The sequence below is a fragment of the Plectropomus leopardus genome, chromosome 1, assembly GCF_026936395.1.
Source record: "Plectropomus leopardus strain MGB_pleo_1.0 chromosome 1, ASM2693639v1, whole genome shotgun sequence".
NCBI lineage: Eukaryota > Metazoa > Chordata > Actinopteri > Perciformes > Serranidae > Plectropomus > Plectropomus leopardus.
Genome location: NC_142176.1, coordinates 24,681,755 through 24,701,044, shown reverse-complemented (window position 1 = coordinate 24,701,044; position 19,290 = coordinate 24,681,755). Strand labels below are relative to the sequence as shown.

At 37.8% G+C, this 19,290-nt stretch overlaps 1 protein-coding gene across 1 annotated transcript; it reads right to left on the bottom strand.

Annotated features, from left to right (window-relative positions):
* Positions 1–13,803: 13,803 nt before the first annotated feature.
* On the bottom strand, positions 13,804–18,686 carry gins2 (GINS complex subunit 2). The gene is made up of 5 exons (XM_042489316.2): positions 18,473–18,686; positions 17,230–17,344; positions 15,675–15,774; positions 15,395–15,521; positions 13,804–14,284 (listed from the first exon to the last, which is right to left on the bottom strand). The coding sequence occupies exons 1-5, from the start codon at positions 18,560–18,562 to the stop codon at positions 14,156–14,158; spliced, it is 561 nt and encodes a 186-aa protein (XP_042345250.1). The 5' UTR covers positions 18,563–18,686; the 3' UTR covers positions 13,804–14,155.
* Positions 18,687–19,290: the final 604 nt, after the last annotated feature.

The following is a 19,290-nucleotide window of genomic DNA, read 5'->3' as shown; positions in this document are numbered from 1 at the left end:
CTGTTTTTGGGACATGTCATGTTTTGAAATTTTTGCCTTACTATAGCCTTGCTTTTTTGGTCATTTTTTCAACATGCTATATTATGATGTTTTTGGTAGTTTTTGCAAAGTATTTTGCTATTGGGTGTCTCAGTACGTTATTTCAGGCTGTTTTGAGGTGTTTTCAGCTGTTTTTGGGACAGGTCATTTTTTGAAATTTTTGCCTTACTATAGCCTTGCTTTTTCGGTCATTTTTTCAACATGCTATATTCTGGTGCTTTTTGCCGTTTTTAATAGATTCTTTGTTATGGCGTGTCTTGGCAGAGTATTTAATGCTGTTTTGAGGTGTTTTCAGCTGTTTTTGGGACAGGTCATTTTTTGAAATTTTTGCCTTACTATAGCCTTGCTTTTTTTGGTCAGTTTTTCAACATGCCATATTCTGGTGTTTTTTGCCGTTTTTAATAGATTCTTTGTTATGGCGTGTCTTGGCAGAGTATTTAATGCTGTTTTGAGGTGTTTTCAGCTGTTTTTGGGACATGTCATGTTTTGAAATTTTTGCCTTACTATAGCCTTGCTTTTTTGGTCATTTTTTCAACATGCTATATTATGATGTTTTTGGTAGTTTTTGCAAAATATTTTGCTATTGGGTGTCTCAGTACGTTATTTCAGGCTGTTTTGAGGTGTTTTCAGCTGTTTTTGGGACAGGTCATTTTTTGAAATTTTTGCCTTACTATTGCCTTGCTTTTTCTGTCATTTTTTCAACATGCTATATTCTGGTGCTTTTTGCCGTTTTTAATAGATTCTTTGTTATGGCGTGTCTTGGCAGAGTATTTAATGCTGTTTTGAGGTGTTTTCAGCTGTTTTTGGGACAGGTCATTTTTTGAAATTTTTGCCTTACTATAGCCTTGCTTTTTTTGGTCATTTTTTTCAACATGCTATATTCTGGTGTTTTTTGCCGTTTTTCATAGATTCTTTGTTATGGCGTGTTTTGGCAGAGTATTTAATGCTGTTTTGAGGTGTTTTCAGCTGTTTTTGGGACAGGTCATTTTTTGAAAATTTTGCCTTACTATAGCCTTGCTTTTTCGGTCATTTTTTCAACATGCTATATTCTGGTGTTTTTTGCCGTTTTTAATAGATTCATTGTTATGACGTGTCTTGGCAGAGTATTTAATGCTGTTTTGAGGTGTTTTCAGCTGTTTTTGGGACGGGTCATTTTTTGAAATTTTTGCCTTACTAAAGCCTTGCTTTTTCGGTCATTTTTTCAACATGCTATATTCTGGTGTTTTTTGCCATTTTTACAACATTGTTTGCTATGGCGTGCCTTGGCAGAGTATTTTATGCTGTTTTGAGGTGTTTTCAGCTGTTTTTGGGACATGTCATTTTCTGAAATTTTTGCCATACTATAGCCTTGCTTTTTTGGTCATTTTTTCAACATGCTATATTATGATGTTTTTGGCAGTTTTTGCAAAATATTTTGCTATTGGGTGTCTCAGTACGTTATTTCAGGCTGTTTTGAGGTGTTTTCAGCTGTTTTTGGGACAGGTCATTTTTTGAAATTTTTGCCTTACTATAGCCTTGCTTTTTTGGTCATTTTTTCAACATGCTATATTCTGGTGTTTTTTGCCGTTTTTAATAGATTCTTTGTTATGGCGTGTCTTGGCAGAGTATTTAATGCTGTTTTGAGGTGTTTTCAGCTGTTTTTGGGACAGGTCATTTTTGAAATTTTGCCTTACTATAGCCTTGCTTTTTGGTCATTTTTCAACATGCTATATTCTGGTGTTTTTGCCGTTTTAATAGATTCTTTGTTATGGCGTGTCTTGGCAGAGTATTTAATGCTGTTTTGAGGTGTTTTCAGCTGTTTTTGGGACAGGTCATTTTTTGAAATTTTTGCCTTACTATAGCCTTGCTTTTTTGGTCATTTTTTCAACATGCTATATTATGATGTTTTTGGTAGTTTTTGCAAAATATTTTGCTATTGGGTGTCTCAGTACGTTATTTCAAGCTGTTTTGAGGTGTTTTCAGCTGTTTTTGGGACAGGTCATTTTTTGAAATTTTTGCCTTACTATAGCCTTGCTTTTTCTGTCATTTTTTCAACATGCTATATTCTGGTGTTTTTTGCCGTTTTTAATAGATTCTTTGTTATGGCGTGTCTTGGCAGAGTATTTAATGCTGTTTTGAGGTGTTTTCAGCTGTTTTTGGGACAGGTCATTTTTTGAAATTTTTGCCTTACTATAGCCTTGCTTTTTTTGGTCATTTTTTTCAACATCCTATATTCTGGTGTTTTTTGCCGTTTTTCATAGATTCTTTGTTATGGCGTGTTTTGGCAGAGTATTTAATGCTGTTTTGAGGTGTTTTCAGCTGTTTTTGGGACAGGTCATTTTTTGAAAATTTTGCCTTACTATAGCCTTGCTTTTTCGGTCATTTTTTCAACATGCTATATTCTGGTGTTTTTTGCCGTTTTTAATAGATTCATTGTTATGACGTGTCTTGGCAGAGTATTTAATGCTGTTTTGAGGTGTTTTCAGCTGTTTTTGGGACGGGTCATTTTTTGAAATTTTTGCCTTACTAAAGCCTTGCTTTTTCGGTCATTTTTTCAACATGCTATATTCTGGTGTTTTTTGCCGTTTTTACAACATTGTTTGCTATGGCGTGTCTTGGCAGAGTATTTTATGCTGTTTTGAGGTGTTTTCAGCTGTTTTTGGGACATGTCATTTTTTGAAATTTTTGCCTTACTATAGCCTTGCTTTTTTGGTCATTTTTTCAACATGCTATATTATGATGTTTTTGGTAGTTTTTGCAAAATATTTTGCTATTGGGTGTCTCAGTACGTTATTTCAAGCTGTTTTGAGGTGTTTTCAGCTGTTTTTGGGACATGTCATTTTTTGAAATTTTTGCCTTACTATAGCCTTGCTTTTTCTGTCATTTTTTCAACATGCTATATTCTGGTGCTTTTTGCCGTTTTTAATAGATTCTTTGTTATGGCGTGTCTTGGCAGAGTATTTAATGCTGTTTTGAGGTGTTTTCAGCTGTTTTTGGGACATGTCATTTTTTGAAATTTTTGCCTTACTATAGCCTTGCTTTTTTTGGTCATTTTTTCAACATCCTATATTCTGGTGTTTTTTGCCGTTTTTAATAGATTCTTTGTTATGGCGTGCCTTGGCAGAGTATTTTATGCTGTTTTGAGGTGTTTTCAGCTGTTTTTGGGACATGTCATTTTCTGAAATTTTTGCCATACTATAGCCTTGCTTTTTTGGTCATTTTTTCAACATGCTATATTATGATGTTTTTGGCAGTTTTTGCAAAATATTTTGCTATTGGGTGTCTCAGTACGTTATTTCAGGCTGTTTTGAGGTGTTTTCAGCTGTTTTTGGGACAGGTCATTTTTTGAAATTTTTGCCTTACTATAGCCTTGCTTTTTCTGTCATTTTTCAACATGCTATATTCTGGTGTTTTTGCCGTTTTAATACATTCTTTGTTATGGCGTGTCTTAGCACATTATTTCATGCTGTTTTGAGGTGTTTTCAGCTGTTTTTGGGACAGGTCATTTTTTGAAATTTTTGCCTTACTATAGCCTTGCTTTTTTGGTCATTTTTTCAACATGCTATATTATGATGTTTTTGCCGTTTTAATAGATTCTTTGTTATGGCGTGTCTTGGCAGAGTATTTAATGCTGTTTTGAGGTGTTTTCAGCTGTTTTTGGGACAGGTCATTTTTTGAAATTTTTGCCTTACTATAGCCTTGCTTTTTTGGTCATTTTTTCAACATCCTATATTCTGGTGTTTTTTGCCGTTTTTAATAGATTCTTTGTTATGGCGTGCCTTGGCAGAGTATTTTATGCTGTTTTGAGGTGTTTTCAGCTGTTTTTGGGACATGTCATTTTCTGAAATTCTTGCCATACTATAGCCTTGCTTTTTTGGTCATTTTTTCAACATGCTATATTATGATGTTTTTGGCAGTTTTTGCAAAATATTTTGCTATTGGGTGTCTCAGTACGTTATTTCAGGCTGTTTTGAGGTGTTTTCAGCTGTTTTTGGGACAGGTCATTTTTTGAAATTTTTGCCTTACTATAGCCTTGCTTTTTTGGTCATTTTTTCAACATGCTATATTCTGGTGTTTTTTGCCGTTTTTAATAGATTCTTTGTTATGGCGTGTCTTGGCAGAGTATTTAATGCTGTTTTGAGGTGTTTTCAGCTGTTTTTGGGACAGGTCATTTTTTGAAATTTTTGCCTTACTATAGCCTTGCTTTTTTGGTCATTTTTTCAACATGCTATATTCTGGTGTTTTTTGCCGTTTTTAATAGATTCTTTGTTATGGCGTGTCTTGGCAGAGTATTTAATGCTGTTTTGAGGTGTTTTCAGCTGTTTTTGGGACAGGTCATTTTTTGAAATTTTTGCCTTACTATAGCCTTGCTTTTTTGGTCATTTTTTCAACATGCTATATTATGATGTTTTTGGTAGTTTTTGCAAAATATTTTGCTATTGGGTGTCTCAGTACGTTATTTCAAGCTGTTTTGAGGTGTTTTCAGCTGTTTTTGGGACATGTCATTTTTTGAAATTTTTGCCTTACTATAGCCTTGCTTTTTCTGTCATTTTTTCAACATGCTATATTCTGGTGCTTTTTGCCGTTTTTAATAGATTCTTTGTTATGGCGTGTCTTGGCAGAGTATTTAATGCTGTTTTGAGGTGTTTTCAGCTGTTTTTGGGACATGTCATTTTTTGAAATTTTTGCCTTACTATAGCCTTGCTTTTTTTGGTCATTTTTTCAACATCCTATATTCTGGTGTTTTTTGCCGTTTTTAATAGATTCTTTGTTATGGCGTGTTTTGGCAGAGTATTTAATGCTGTTTTGAGGTGTTTTCAGCTGTTTTTGGGACGGGTCACTTTTTGAAATTTTTGCCTTACTATAGCCTTGCTTTTTCGGTCATTTTTTCAACATGCTATATTCTGGTGTTTTTTGCCGTTTTTACAACATTCTTTGCTATGGCGTGTCTTGGCAGAGTATTTTATGCTGTTTTGAGGTGTTTTCAGCTGTTTTTGGGACATGTCATTTTTAAAAAAAATTTTGCCTTACTATAGCCTTGCTTTTTTGGTCATTTTTTCAACATGCTATAATATGATTTTTTTGGCAGTTTTTAATAGATTCTTTGTTATGGCCTGTCTTGGCAGAGTATTTTATGCTGTTTTGAGGTGTTTACAGCTGTTTTGGGGACAGGTCACTTTTTGAAATTTTTGCCTTACTATAGCCTTGCTTTTTCTGTCATTTTTTCAGCATGCTATATTCTGGTGTTTTTTGCCGTTTTTACAACATTGTTTGCTATGGCGTGTCTTGGCAGAGTATTTTATGCTGTTTTGAGGTGTTTTCAGCTGTTTTTGGGACATGTCATTTTTTGAAATTTTTGCCTTACTATAGCCTTGCTTTTTTGGTCATTTTTTCAACATGCTATATTATGATGTTTTTGGTAGTTTTTGCAAAATATTTTGCTATTGGGTGTCTCAGTACGTTATTTCAAGCTGTTTTGAGGTGTTTTCAGCTGTTTTTGGGACATGTCATTTTTTGAAATTTTTGCCTTACTATAGCCTTGCTTTTTCTGTCATTTTTTCAACATGCTATATTCTGGTGCTTTTTGCCGTTTTTAATAGATTCTTTGTTATGGCGTGTCTTGGCAGAGTATTTAATGCTGTTTTGAGGTGTTTTCAGCTGTTTTTGGGACATGTCATTTTTTGAAATTTTTGCCTTACTATAGCCTTGCTTTTTCTGTCATTTTTTCAACATGCTATATTCTGGTGCTTTTTGCCGTTTTTAATAGATTCTTTGTTATGGCGTGTCTTGGCAGAGTATTTAATGCTGTTTTGAGGTGTTTTCAGCTGTTTTTGGGACATGTCATTTTTTGAAATTTTTGCCTTACTATAGCCTTGCTTTTTTTGGTCATTTTTTCAACATCCTATATTCTGGTGTTTTTTGCCGTTTTTAATAGATTCTTTGTTATGGCGTGCCTTGGCAGAGTATTTTATGCTGTTTTGAGGTGTTTTCAGCTGTTTTTGGGACATGTCATTTTCTGAAATTTTTGCCATACTATAGCCTTGCTTTTTTGGTCATTTTTTCAACATGCTATATTATGATGTTTTTGGCAGTTTTTGCAAAATATTTTGCTATTGGGTGTCTCAGTACGTTATTTCAGGCTGTTTTGAGGTGTTTTCAGCTGTTTTTGGGACAGGTCATTTTTTGAAATTTTTGCCTTACTATAGCCTTGCTTTTTTGGTCATTTTTTCAACATGCTATATTCTGGTGTTTTTTGCCGTTTTTAATAGATTCTTTGTTATGGCGTGTCTTGGCAGAGTATTTAATGCTGTTTTGAGGTGTTTTCAGCTGTTTTTGGGACGGGTCATTTTTGAAATTTTTGCCTTACTATAGCCTTGCTTTTTGGTCATTTTTTCAACATGCTATATTATGATGTTTTTGGTAGTTTTTGCAAAATATTTTGCTATTGGGTGTCTCAGTACGTTATTTCAAGCTGTTTTGAGGTGTTTTCAGCTGTTTTTGGGACATGTCATTTTTTGAAATTTTTGCCTTACTATAGCCTTGCTTTTTCTGTCATTTTTTCAACATGCTATATTCTGGTGCTTTTTGCCGTTTTTAATAGATTCTTTGTTATGGCGTGTCTTGGCAGAGTATTTAATGCTGTTTTGAGGTGTTTTCAGCTGTTTTTGGGACATGTCATTTTTTGAAATTTTTGCCTTACTATAGCCTTGCTTTTTTTGGTCATTTTTTCAACATCCTATATTCTGGTGTTTTTTGCCGTTTTTAATAGATTCTTTGTTATGGCGTGTTTTGGCAGAGTATTTAATGCTGTTTTGAGGTGTTTTCAGCTGTTTTTGGGACGGGTCACTTTTTGAAATTTTTGCCTTACTATAGCCTTGCTTTTTCTGTCATTTTTTCAACATGTTATATTCTGGTGTTTTTTGCCGTTTTTACAACATTCTTTGCTATGGCGTGTCTTGGCAGAGTATTTTATGCTGTTTTGAGGTGTTTTCAGCTGTTTTTGGGACATGTCATTTTTAAAAAAATTTTTGCCTTACTATAGCCTTGCTTTTTTGGTCATTTTTTCAACATGCTATAATATGATTTTTTTGGCAGTTTTTAATAGATTCTTTGTTATGGCCTGTCTTGGCAGAGTATTTTATGCTGTTTTGAGGTGTTTACAGCTGTTTTGGGGACAGGTCACTTTTTGAAATTTTTGCCTTACTATAGCCTTGCTTTTTCTGTCATTTTTTCAGCATGCTATATTCTGGTGTTTTTTGCCGTTTTTACAACATTGTTTGCTATGGCGTGTCTTGGCAGAGTATTTTATGCTGTTTTGAGGTGTTTTCAGCTGTTTTTGGGACGTGTCATTTTTTGAAATTTTTGCCTTACTATAGCCTTGCTTTTTGGGCCATTTTTTCCAAATGTCATATGATGATGTTTTTGGCAGTTTTTGCAAAATATTTTGCTATTGGGTGTCTCAGTACATTATTTCAGGCTGTTTTGAGGTGTTTTCAGCTGTTTTTGCGACATGTCATTTTTTGAAATTTTTGCCTTACTATAGCCTTGCTTTTTCGGTCATTTTTTCAACATGCTATATTATGATGGGTTTTTTTGCGCTGTTTGTGTATCATGCTATGCTACTGTGTGTCTCAGCTGGCTTTTTCATGCCCTTTTGAGGTGTTTTCAGCTGTTTTTGGGACATGTCACATTTTACCATTTTTCACCTTACTATTGACTTGCTTTTTAGGTTAGCTCCCTCTTCACCATGACCAATCGTTGCAGCATCTGCAGTAATGTCGACTCTGCAGCAATTTGTCCACCGGTCGATCTCCTGCTCCATCCTTCCCTCACTCGTGAACAAGACACCGAGGTACTTAAACTCCTCCACTTTGGGCAGGATTTCTTCCCCAGATCTGGAGAGGGTACTCCACCCTTTTCCGGCTGAGAACCATGGTCCCAGGTGCTTCACACTCGTCTGCGATCCGTTCCAGTGAGAGCTGAAGGTCACGGCCTGATTAAGACAACAGGACCACCTCATCTGCAAAAAGCAGCGACCCAATCCTAAGTTCACCAGACCGGACCCCCTCAATGCCCTGGCTGCGCCTAGAAATTCTGTCCATAAAAGTTATGAACAGAATCAGTGACAGAGTGAAAGGGCAGCCCTGGTGGAGTCCAGCCCTCACTGGAAACGAGTCCGACTTACTGCCGGCAATACGGACCAAGCTCAACAGACGGCCTGTGTCGAGGGTCTCCCAGAGAACCCCCTGCAGGACTCCCTGAGGGACACGGTCAAATGCCTTCTCCAAGTCCACAAAGCACATGTGGACTGGTTGGGCAAACTCCCATGCACCCTCAAGGATCCTCGCATGGGTCCAGAGCTGGTCCTCAGTTCCACGACCAGGACGAAAACAGCATTGCTCCTCCTGAATCTGAAGTTCAACTATCCTTCAGACCCTCCTCTCCAGTACAGCTGAATAGACCTTACCAGGGAGGCTGAGGAGTGTGATCCCCCTATAGTTGGAACTCACCCTCTGGTCCCCCTTCTTAAAAAGAGGGACCATCACCCCGGTCTGCCAGTCCAGAGGCACTGTCTCTGATTTCCATGCAATGTTGCAGAGTCGTGTCAACCATGTCAGCCCCACAACATCCAGGGCCTTAAGGAACTCTGGATGGATCTCATTCACTCCCGGGGCCATGCCACCGAGGAGCTTTTTGATCACCTCGGCAACCGCAGCCCCATGAATTGAACAGCCCACTCCCGAGTCACCAGGCCCTGGTTCCTCACTGGAAGGCATGTCCGTGGAATTGAGAAGGTCTCCAAAGTATTCCCTCCACTGATCCACAACGTCCTAAGTCGAGGTAAGCAGCGCACTGGCCCCACCATACACAGTGTTGATAGAGCACTGCTTCCCCCTCCTGAGATGCCAGATGGTGGTCCAGAGCCTCTTCAAAGCCATCTGGAAGTCGTTCTCCATGGCCTCACCGAACTCCCGAAGTCCTACCGATTACGCCCCTCCAAGTCTCACTGTCCCTGCCAACGTGAGCGTTGAAGTCTCCCAGCAGAACAAGGGAATCCCCAGAAAAAGCAGTCTCCAGCAGCCCCTCTAAGGACTCCAAAAAGGGTGGATACTGAGCTGCCATATGGAACATAGGCACAAACAACACTCAGGATCTGCCCGTCCACCTGAAGGCAGAGGGAGGCTACCCTCTTGTCCACCGGGGTAAACTCCAACATGTAGGCACTGAGCGGGGGCGTTAATAAGTATTGCCACCCCTGCCCAGCGCCTCTCACCAGTGGCAACTCCAGAGTGGAAGAGAGTCCAACCCCTCTTGGGAAGACTGGTTCCAGAGTCCATGCTATGTGTGAGGTGAGGCCAACCATATCTAGTCGGAACTTCTCAACCTCGCGCACCAGCTCAGGCTCCTTCCCCACCAGAGAGGTGACATTCCACATCCCTAGAGCTAGCTTCTGCAGCCGGGGATTGGACTGCCATGGTCACATGACCTGCGTTCGGGCGAGGGAAACTCTGAACCACTTATGTAACTCATTGTCTGGTCCCTCCCCGAGGACTTTTTGCCATGGATGACCCTAACCCTAACCCTGACAACTGAGCTCCTAGGATCATTAGGACATGCAAACCCCTCCACCACGATAAGGTGGTACCTCAGGGAGGGCTAGTCTTGCTTTTTCGGTCATTTTTTCAACATGCTATATTATGGTGTTTTTGGCCGTTTTTACAACATTCTATTCTATGGCATGTCTCTGCACGCCATTTAATGCTGTTTTCAGCTGTTTTTGGGCCCTTTTTAAATTTTATTCTATTATTCTATTTTGCCATTTTTTGCCATACTATAGCCTTGCTTTTATGGCCATTTTTTCAACATGGTTTTCAACATTATGGTGTTTTTGGCTGTTTTTACAACATTCTATTCTATGGTGTGTCTCATCAGGCTATTTTATACAATTATTATGAATTCTTATTATTATTATTTGAATTTTTTGCCTTACTATATAGCCTTGCTTTTTCTGTAAATTTTTTTTGACATTCTATATTATGATATTTTTTTGGCTGTTTTTTGCATCATTCTATGCTATGGCGTGTCTTGGCATGATTTTTTATAATGTTTTGAGGTGTTTTCAGCTGTTTTTGGGACATCTAATTTTTTGACATTTTTTGGGGTCATTTTTGACATGCCATATTATGGTTATTTTAGCCGTTTTGTGTCGTTCTATGCCATGGTGCGTCTCAGCAGGCTATTAAATGTAGTTTTCAGCTATTTTTTTGCCATACTATAGTATTGCTTTTGGGGTCATTTTTTAGACATGTCATATTATGGTGTTTTTGGCCATTTTTGCAACATCCTATGCCATGGCGTATCTCCGCACACTATTTCATGCTGTTTTCAGAGGTTTTTGGGACATGTCATTTTTTGAAATTTTTGCCATACTATAGTATTGCTTTTTCGGTAATTTTTTCATCATGCCATATTATGGTTTTTTAGCTGTCACAATAAACGCCATGCTATGGTATATTGAAAACTGTCAAATTTTGACATATCCCAAAAATGCCTGAAAACAACATATTATACCTTATAGAGATGCATCATAGTACACAACATGGAAAAAAAGGCCAAAAACCTTATAATTAAGCATGTCCCCAAAAAAATCGGTGATTATATTATAGTATGTCGAAAAAGTGCAAATTCTGACATGTCCCCTAGCATACTGATCATCCTTGTTGAAGTCATCACAACTTCTGAAACACGCAGTCTTTTATGGCTTTACACAGGCAAGCAATCATATTTTCCCGCTGAGAAACCATTCCATTAGCTAGCATCCAGTATTAGCCATGATCTGTTCTTGCAACCATCCTCTGAGCAGTTTATCTACTAATGCAGTGACATTCCTTCTGAATGTCAAAAAAGCCACTAGTGAGCTGTAGGCACAGTAACTTCAATCTGATGCAAATGACAAGAGATGTAATTCAGTTTAAAACTTTTACTGAAAAAAGATCAAATTACACTCAGTCACACAAAACTATGTGCTCCCCTGCCTAATGCAGCTCTCTGCTTAACTGCACTGCACATGACGGCACGGGAACGATGCATCAAAATTTAACATACATGCATTTTCATCCTTATACATTTTTATATATAACTATGTTCTATACAAAGCCTGAATATGAACTATTGTGAATTTTACATTAACTTATTTTCATATTGTGTCTCTTACAGTCATAATAGAGCACGTTGAAAAAATGGCTGAAAACAACATGGTATAGTATGTTGAAAAATTTCAAATTTTGACAAGTCAAAAAAAAGGCTGAAAACCGCCAACTATAAAAAATTATAGCTTGTACAGATACATCATAGTATACCAGTTTCAGTTACAATGTTGTTAGACATATTAGACACTGATGGCACACCACTGTGTTGTACCTCTATTTTTTTTGACCAAAAATGTTTTGCGTTGGTCAAGGGGTACTTGGCTGCAAAAATATTTCAAAGGGGGTACATTAATGAAAAAAGTTTGAGAACCACTGGACTATACTATGACTTTTTTCTCATGATTTTTGACGACATGGTTTACTGTGGTGTTTTTCATGATTTTTGATGACATACTATACTATGATGTTTTTTCCTAAATTTTGACAACATACTATGACGTTTTTTTATCATTTTTAAAGACATACAAGACTATGACATTTTTTCATGATTATGACTACATACTATACTATGACGTTTTTTCATGATGTTTCACTACATACTATACTTTTACTTTTTTCATGATTTTTCACGACTAATTACCTGCCTGCCTACTTATACCTGGTCAACCCATTCTGCTCTGTTTGTCTCGCATCTCTTGGCACACACTGCCTTTCCCTTGTCTGTCTGTGCTCCTGCCTTGTCCATTCTCGTCTCCCTACCTCGTTTCCTTCTCCCCTCGATCTCATTGTTCATACCTGTGCACGCCTCTCCCATGTCTCAGTCTAGGCAGGTCTGGGGCTCAGAAATCAGATCGGGTGGACACACACCAAGACGGTACCCCCACTCTGAGTCTCCCTCTACCTGGCCCATCAAGACATCCTCCCAGACCAGCCTGACAACAGACGCCCCTGTGCCACCCTCCCCCACCTTCCCCATTCACATCCATTCATCAGCCCATGCAAACAAACCTTCAGATTACAAAAAATCATTGAACAATATGTTGTTGTGGTGTGGTCCTTACTCGTGAATGTTGTTTTTTCATGATTTTTGACGACATACTATACTATCACGTTTATTCATGGTTTCTGACGACATACTATACCATGATGTTTTTTTCAGGATTTTAATGACATTGTCTACTATGACGTTTTCTTTCAGGATTTTTGATGACATACTATTCTATGACGTGTTTTCATCATTTTTGTCAACATACTATGCCATGGCTTTTGTTTTCATTATTTATGACTACATACAATTCTATGACACTATGTAATGATTTTTTACCTCAAACTATAATGACAAGCTTTTCACTAGCAAGGAACATGCCACAACAATGTGTAGTTCGAAGGTAAAATGAATTCTGAAGGTGTGAAGGATAGGAAGAGATGGGGGGGAGAAGGGAGGGTAGGGACGAGGAGAGGGGAGGGTGAGAAAGGGACAAGGCAGGAGGGTGGACAGACAAGGGAAAGGGAGGGAGAGTCGAGAGATGCGGCACAAACAGAGCAGGATGGGTTGACCATGTATAAGTAGGCAGGCAGGTAATTAGAGGTGCTGTAGAGGCGTCGTCTTGCTCCCGAACAAATTATATTCATTTATATCAAATATTTTTCGACATGGTATGAGTTATTTATAGTTTTTCAAAGTTCTTCACTGTGAGTTATTTCAGCATTTTTCCCCATTTTTCAATACCCTAAACTGACATTTTTCAGTTTTGTTAAGATACTATAGTATAACATTTTCCCATATTTTTCAGTAGACTATACTATGACCTTATTCGACATGCTATACTATGATATATTTTTTTGTTTTTTCACCATACAATATAGTGAAATTGTTTACATTTTTAAGGTACTGTAGTACGAGTTTTAAAACCATGCTTTACTCTGAAAAAAGTCATAGTGCAGTAAATTGAAAAAAAAATTTAATTAATTTAATTTAATTTCTTCCTCTTTTTATTATTACTTTTCTCCACTAAAAGTGTTCATGCAGCAAAAACTGTAAGACACAATCTCTCCAAAATTGTCAGGCTGCAAATATCTGCCTTCTGCTTCTGAGGCTGCTTTCTGACCCTCGAGCCGGTGGGCAGCGTAGGAAAGGTCATCAGAAAACTACCTGCACCTGGGACAATGTCTATTTCTGCCCAAATATTTAGGATGGGTCAAATGCAGGGCAGGTGTCCCACTTGGACTTAAGGGTCCGTGTGTAGAATTTAGTTACATTTAGTGGTGATGTTGCAGAACTGAAACTTTTACATTATGCCAAGCATATAAGAGAACTATAGTGGCCGACGCAGAAAATGGATGGCTCTATGTCGAAACCGGTATTTGATTACCAACAACCCAACATGGCAAACTTCGTCGAGGAGGATCTACTCCATATTTAGATATTAACAGCACATTCTACAACCGCCGAGCTCAGTGTTTAGTCCTTAAATTGACTTACACAGTCGTTCCTTTGTTATGACAAACCACAGCAACTACTATGTTTAAGATAGTTTTCTCTATAAAATGTCTAAAAAAGTGAATAATGCCTGTCAAAAAGCTCTCTGTGAAAAACATCTTGTTTTGTAAATGAGTATACTTGCATACGAAGAAGTACACAAATACATTTATTTTCTAAACTACAGCGAACATCGCAAATTAAATTAAATATGCACATTTTCAAAGAGCAGATACATATAAAGACTTGATGCAATTCATATGTACAGAACAACTTATGTCTCACTCAAGAGAATAGAAAAAGAAAATTAAAAAAGTTTAGTAAAACTCAGTTAGCTTCAGACAGACATCAACACTAACCTTGTGAATTCAATTTCTGAGAAACCCTTCCTTTGAGTAATGAAATGCCTGGTGAGTAAGCACAAGCCTCAGTCCAAGGCTGATCAAATGACTCGTCCGAGGCTTTGGATTTTGGGGGAGACCTTTGCATCAAGCCTTGATCCTGTGGATCAATAGTCCATGAACTGTCCCTTACTTGAACTGGGCTGCAGATTAGAACGTAGTTTGTACATACAGTTGAGAGAGTCCAGGAGGAACGCTCGTATGGTGTTGATCTCCATCAGAGTCAGGTTGTCAAGCTATAGAGAGGGAAAAAAAGCAGCGAGAGGAGGCATGCTCAGTTTACATGAAGCCTACTATACTGATTAGAAGAGGTTTAAAAGACAAGATGCTCGAGCAGCCCCGTAACCATAGTAACTCACTCAAAATTGCCTGGGTGCGCAAGAGGAGAGGGAAAGAGCACTGTGCTGCTGTCAGAGTGTATCCGTTATTTATTTGTCACTGCAAGAAATTGCACTTGTGGCGTATGAATGTGTGAAAAGTGTAAACTGCGTGTGTTTCACGAGTTGGAAGCCCTGTCAAGTTACTATAGTGATCATTTTTGTGCATGTCACACAGCTACTACATTTGCAAGCGTGTGCTCATGCAAACGCCAGAATGTATTAGAGGATATCCCATGTAAACAGTTGACCCGAAATCTTCGATTGACTTGAGAAAAAGTGCGCACGTAAATGCAGCTACTCTCTCTATCTGTGTTTACTGCTGTGAACACTTGATCTAATACGTGCTGGATCTTAATATGACAGGCAAACAGGAAGCACCAAGGCCAAAAAGAGAGGGGATAAAAGGATAATCCCAATTATTTTGCATGACACTGAGTCCGTGGACGATAACCCCGTGATTAATAAACAATCATGGCGCTCCAAGGTTCAACTTTGCCTTATGAATGTTTTTTAACCACATGACGATGCTCTTTGGAGCACAAACATAGCACCAGGGTGCTGATATTTTCCTTGAATTTCAACACAACATCCAATGGCCACTTGAAATGAGACTGTATATCTTTAGAAATATGTATATATCTTAATATTACTTGTTTTTGAACCTACACTCCAAAACCAAAACATATTTACTATCCCAGTGGCATTAAACCAGAAAATATCCACATTTAAGAAGCTAAAACTACTGAATTCTTTGGTGATTTTGTTTTAAAAAAGGCCTTTTAATTTCTGTGGATCGACTAATCAATGATTTGACTAATTTATTCACCTTTACAATATCCTGTCAACAGTTTGTGGAACCTGACTGTTCAGTGTTCAGAGCTCGCTGAAGCCTTGTGTCCCATAAGGGATGAAGAGGAGTACGCATGTAAGAGCGTTCAGTGTGAGATTCTTCGTGAGCGGTTTTACCTTGGCGTGAGCCTCCAGCTGACTGATGAAGCTGTCGGCGGAGAGGCGGAGTTTGGCAATACGCGTGTCCCAGATGTCTTTGACTAGCGTGCGGATCTCATCTGCTTTTGGGATGTTGTCAGACGCACTGCAGAAACACACAAACCATCATGTACTGTGAGGTAGATCACCACATACACAGACAACCAGGCAGCATTTAATTACTATAAACAAACATGAGCACGGTTAGATGGAAGGTCTTATTTCTGCGCTGGGATTACTGATTCTTTTAATGACTCACTAGTTCAGTAGCAGTTTGGTCAGCTCCATGTAGTAAGGACTGGGAACAGGAGTAAAGGTCTCCTCTTTCCTCTCAAGCTCTCGTATCTCCTCCAGTTTCTCTGCACAGTACCAAAGCAGTATTTTCAAAACAGCTTTTGAATTACACACTAGACGGCAGATGTCAGCATAAATGTCAATATTTCTCAAACGTGGCAGTCAAAGACATTTCAGTTCCAGTATTTTCAGCAGTAGTATTTCCCTCATTTTCAGCTCTAATCTCTAATAACTTCATTTTCACGGCAGCCTTGTTTATTCACGATGTCCATGAAAACAATGATGATCGCAGCCGTAAAGGTTTTTTTCATGCAGACATGATAGTCCGTTTACTTTTCTGATAACTACATCACTGCATAAGTCATAAATGACCAGACTAGCTTAATACTTAGTTATCTGTGATGCTATGTATATATGCAATTAAAAGGTACTTCTGCAGTCTTTACCATAAAAAACATTTTTCTTTCTGATCAAAAGTAAAACAGATTTAACAATAATGTGCACGCTTGTTGAATTTTTACTGCACAAATATGAGACTAAAACCATTAGAAACAGAGAGGTGTTTTGGCACTTGAGCTCGTCTTGAAGGGCTGCAATGTGTTTGCAAACCACCAGATGTCACTGTGTTTGCCGTGTTTGCAGCCCCAAAACCTTAAAGCTTTGTCAGCAAAAATTTAAAGAAAGCTTCTGAAGATTTTATTCAACCAACCTTCGTAGGAACTGACAATGTTTGGGGCTGAGTGCCAAAGACAGAAAAGAAACTCTTAAAGTATTAAGAGACAGACTAATGTGTTGCATTGTTTTTTTTGTCTTTCTATGCCATTAAGAAAACAATAGAATAATGCCAGCCCTTTACTTACACTCGTAAGGTCCCACCACCTCATTCAACAAATTCAAATTTAATTCAACGCTGGCTTTACAGTGTAAATAATAAAGAAATGTTATGACAGTTTCACCAATGCAAACTAAAAGCAAATCGTCTCATTGTATTACCTGCTTTTGATTCTGACTGAATGCAGTAATCATAATCACTTCAGTAAGTAAGTAAGTATTGCAAACACTAAAAAATAGGACCATGTGATACTATTTTTTTATATCTTTTTTTTTTAACTTTTGCATGGAAATATGTACAGAGAATAAGGTTTTAGGTTTAGGTAACTAACTGACTACAGAGTTGGGATTAAAAACAAAAAACAACAACACATGCTTTGTGGTAAGAATCAATTAAGCAAACACGTGTTAAATGCACATTCTAGTAAAGATCCCCACGTTTTCAAGAATACCAGACATGCAATGCTGAATTTCGGTCAGATGTGTTAAAATGATGCATAAAGATGGAATGATGCCGCCATAACTGAAACATGGAGCCCTGGTTATCAATATGCCCAAAGTGTTGTAACACAAAAGAGAAGTTATTCGATTCATCCATTTATTTAACAACAATCCCTTACTGTTAAGTGTTTAATTCTCCTGGCCGCTTAATAAATATGTCGAAGATGTGTGTGCACTGTGTATCTTACCAACATCCATCCACGCAGGAGGAACAATCCTACATTTCTGTCTCTGTTTCAGGTTAAGGGCCAGCCACACAGGAACATCAACAGGCAGTCCAGGGTTGAAGGGACCCAGGTCACCCTAAGACCAGAAGGACGCACATTTTATCGCTCAGCAGGTCACACAAAGAGCCACTATACTCTCCGGTCTCTCCTGGGATCAGGCAGCTCTGGATCAAAGGAACTGAATTTTTCGACAATAAATGTACCAACAGAGTTATTAAAAACCTTCTATTAAAATCATTTCTTCCTAATTCTGTAAAACGAAATTCTGTTTTCAAGGAGTTTGATGTTGTTATTAAAGAAAATAAGGAAAAGTTACATTTCATTTCATTTCCTCCTGATGTGAAAAGGGTGAACTTCAAAACTTTAAAATGAGATTTATCCAACAAACACATTTTTAGGATTGAGATTTAATGCTGATGCAAATAATAACGCATTTTGTGAAAGGGAAACTGAAAATTTGGACCGTGTGTTTTTCTGTTGTGATTCAGTGTGGTCCTTCTGGAGTGATATGCTACGGTTCAGGACAATGGTGTTGTCACCCTTGACAGAAAAGACAATTCAATCTGGTATTTGTGTTGAAAACAAAAATGTGGTCTTTGTTCTCAATATTGTTTTGCAACTGGGGAATTTTTTTTTCATACATAAAGGTAAATACTTTAAGACTACACCCAGTCTGAACCATAAGACGAAAGAGTTAAAACTCTTGAGTAAGTCACTGAAACTTGTAAAAGACAAAAAAAAGCTCTTAAGTTGTTTTCATAATTCAACGTGTTTAAATTGATTTGAGGTAGCCCTGTTTTTACTGGTGTGTATTTAACTACTTTATTACTCTGTTTCTATTCTTTTGTATCTGGGTTTTATACCTGTTTGCTCAGCATCAGGCAAATGTTACTTAATGAACAGTACCTGAATGTGTCTTGCTCGTTTGAAGGCATAAATCTAGCGTTGTGTAGATTAATGTGATCTGTCTAAATACACTGATGTTACATTAAAGCTACTGACTAATACACACACAAACAAACATAACAAAACAAACATCGCGCTGTATAACAATTCATCATTAAACTGTTCAGTTTGACATGTGCTAACGTTAACAGTTGAGCTAATGTTGCTAACGTAATGTGCATTTTCAGTATCGGGCCAAACACAAACTGTTACACCGTGTAAAATAACGTGACAAGCAAACTGAGCGATTCTTGCTTACCCCGATCAAATAGATCCTGTCCAAACTGAAATTCGGTATTATCGTCACCATCTCTTTCTCAGCAAGGAACTCGACCTCTGATGGGTCCATAGCTGTCTGTTTGTCTTGATAATCCAAAAACTTTTACCCTCACATTTGCAGTTTCTTGTTCCCGCGCTGCAGCCTGTGAACCTACAAGGAGTACAAAGGAAGAGACAGCTACGTCACCGACAGGAACCGGAAGTTCGCTGGGTGGGCACTTTAAACCACTATGTGCACTTCCGCGACTTCGGTTTCTTAATGACTAATCCTCCGGACTGTAACTATGTGAATTTAAGAGAAATTGTAATTACAAAACCAATGTTTTGGCAGGTTAGAGGCCGATTCATGATGACACAACTGACTAATCCTTAATAATTTGCGTTGTCTGACCCGGAAGGAAGAAGTAGGTCATGTGACAGCAACGATAGTTACGCGCAAACACCGCTAGGTAGCGACATTCACTGCGTGATAAAACTCTGCCTCCACAATTTTATTTTTTACTTTTAGTAAAAGTTACGAAGACAGCAGGTCCAGTGCTCAACCCAAAAACTTACAGATGAAAATGATGACACAAGTAGGTACAAACCAGACGGACTAAAATAAAATAAAAATAAAGACACAAGTATGAACAAACACAAGGGTTTACCTAATTAGTTATATAATAAAATACACATACAACACATTTTACATAATTAATAATTTGGGTTAGTTTATTATTGTTATTATATATTTTTAAGTTAGATATTGTTTTAAGATATGTATCTAGATTTGATATTTGAGAGTGGCAATTTCTTTAC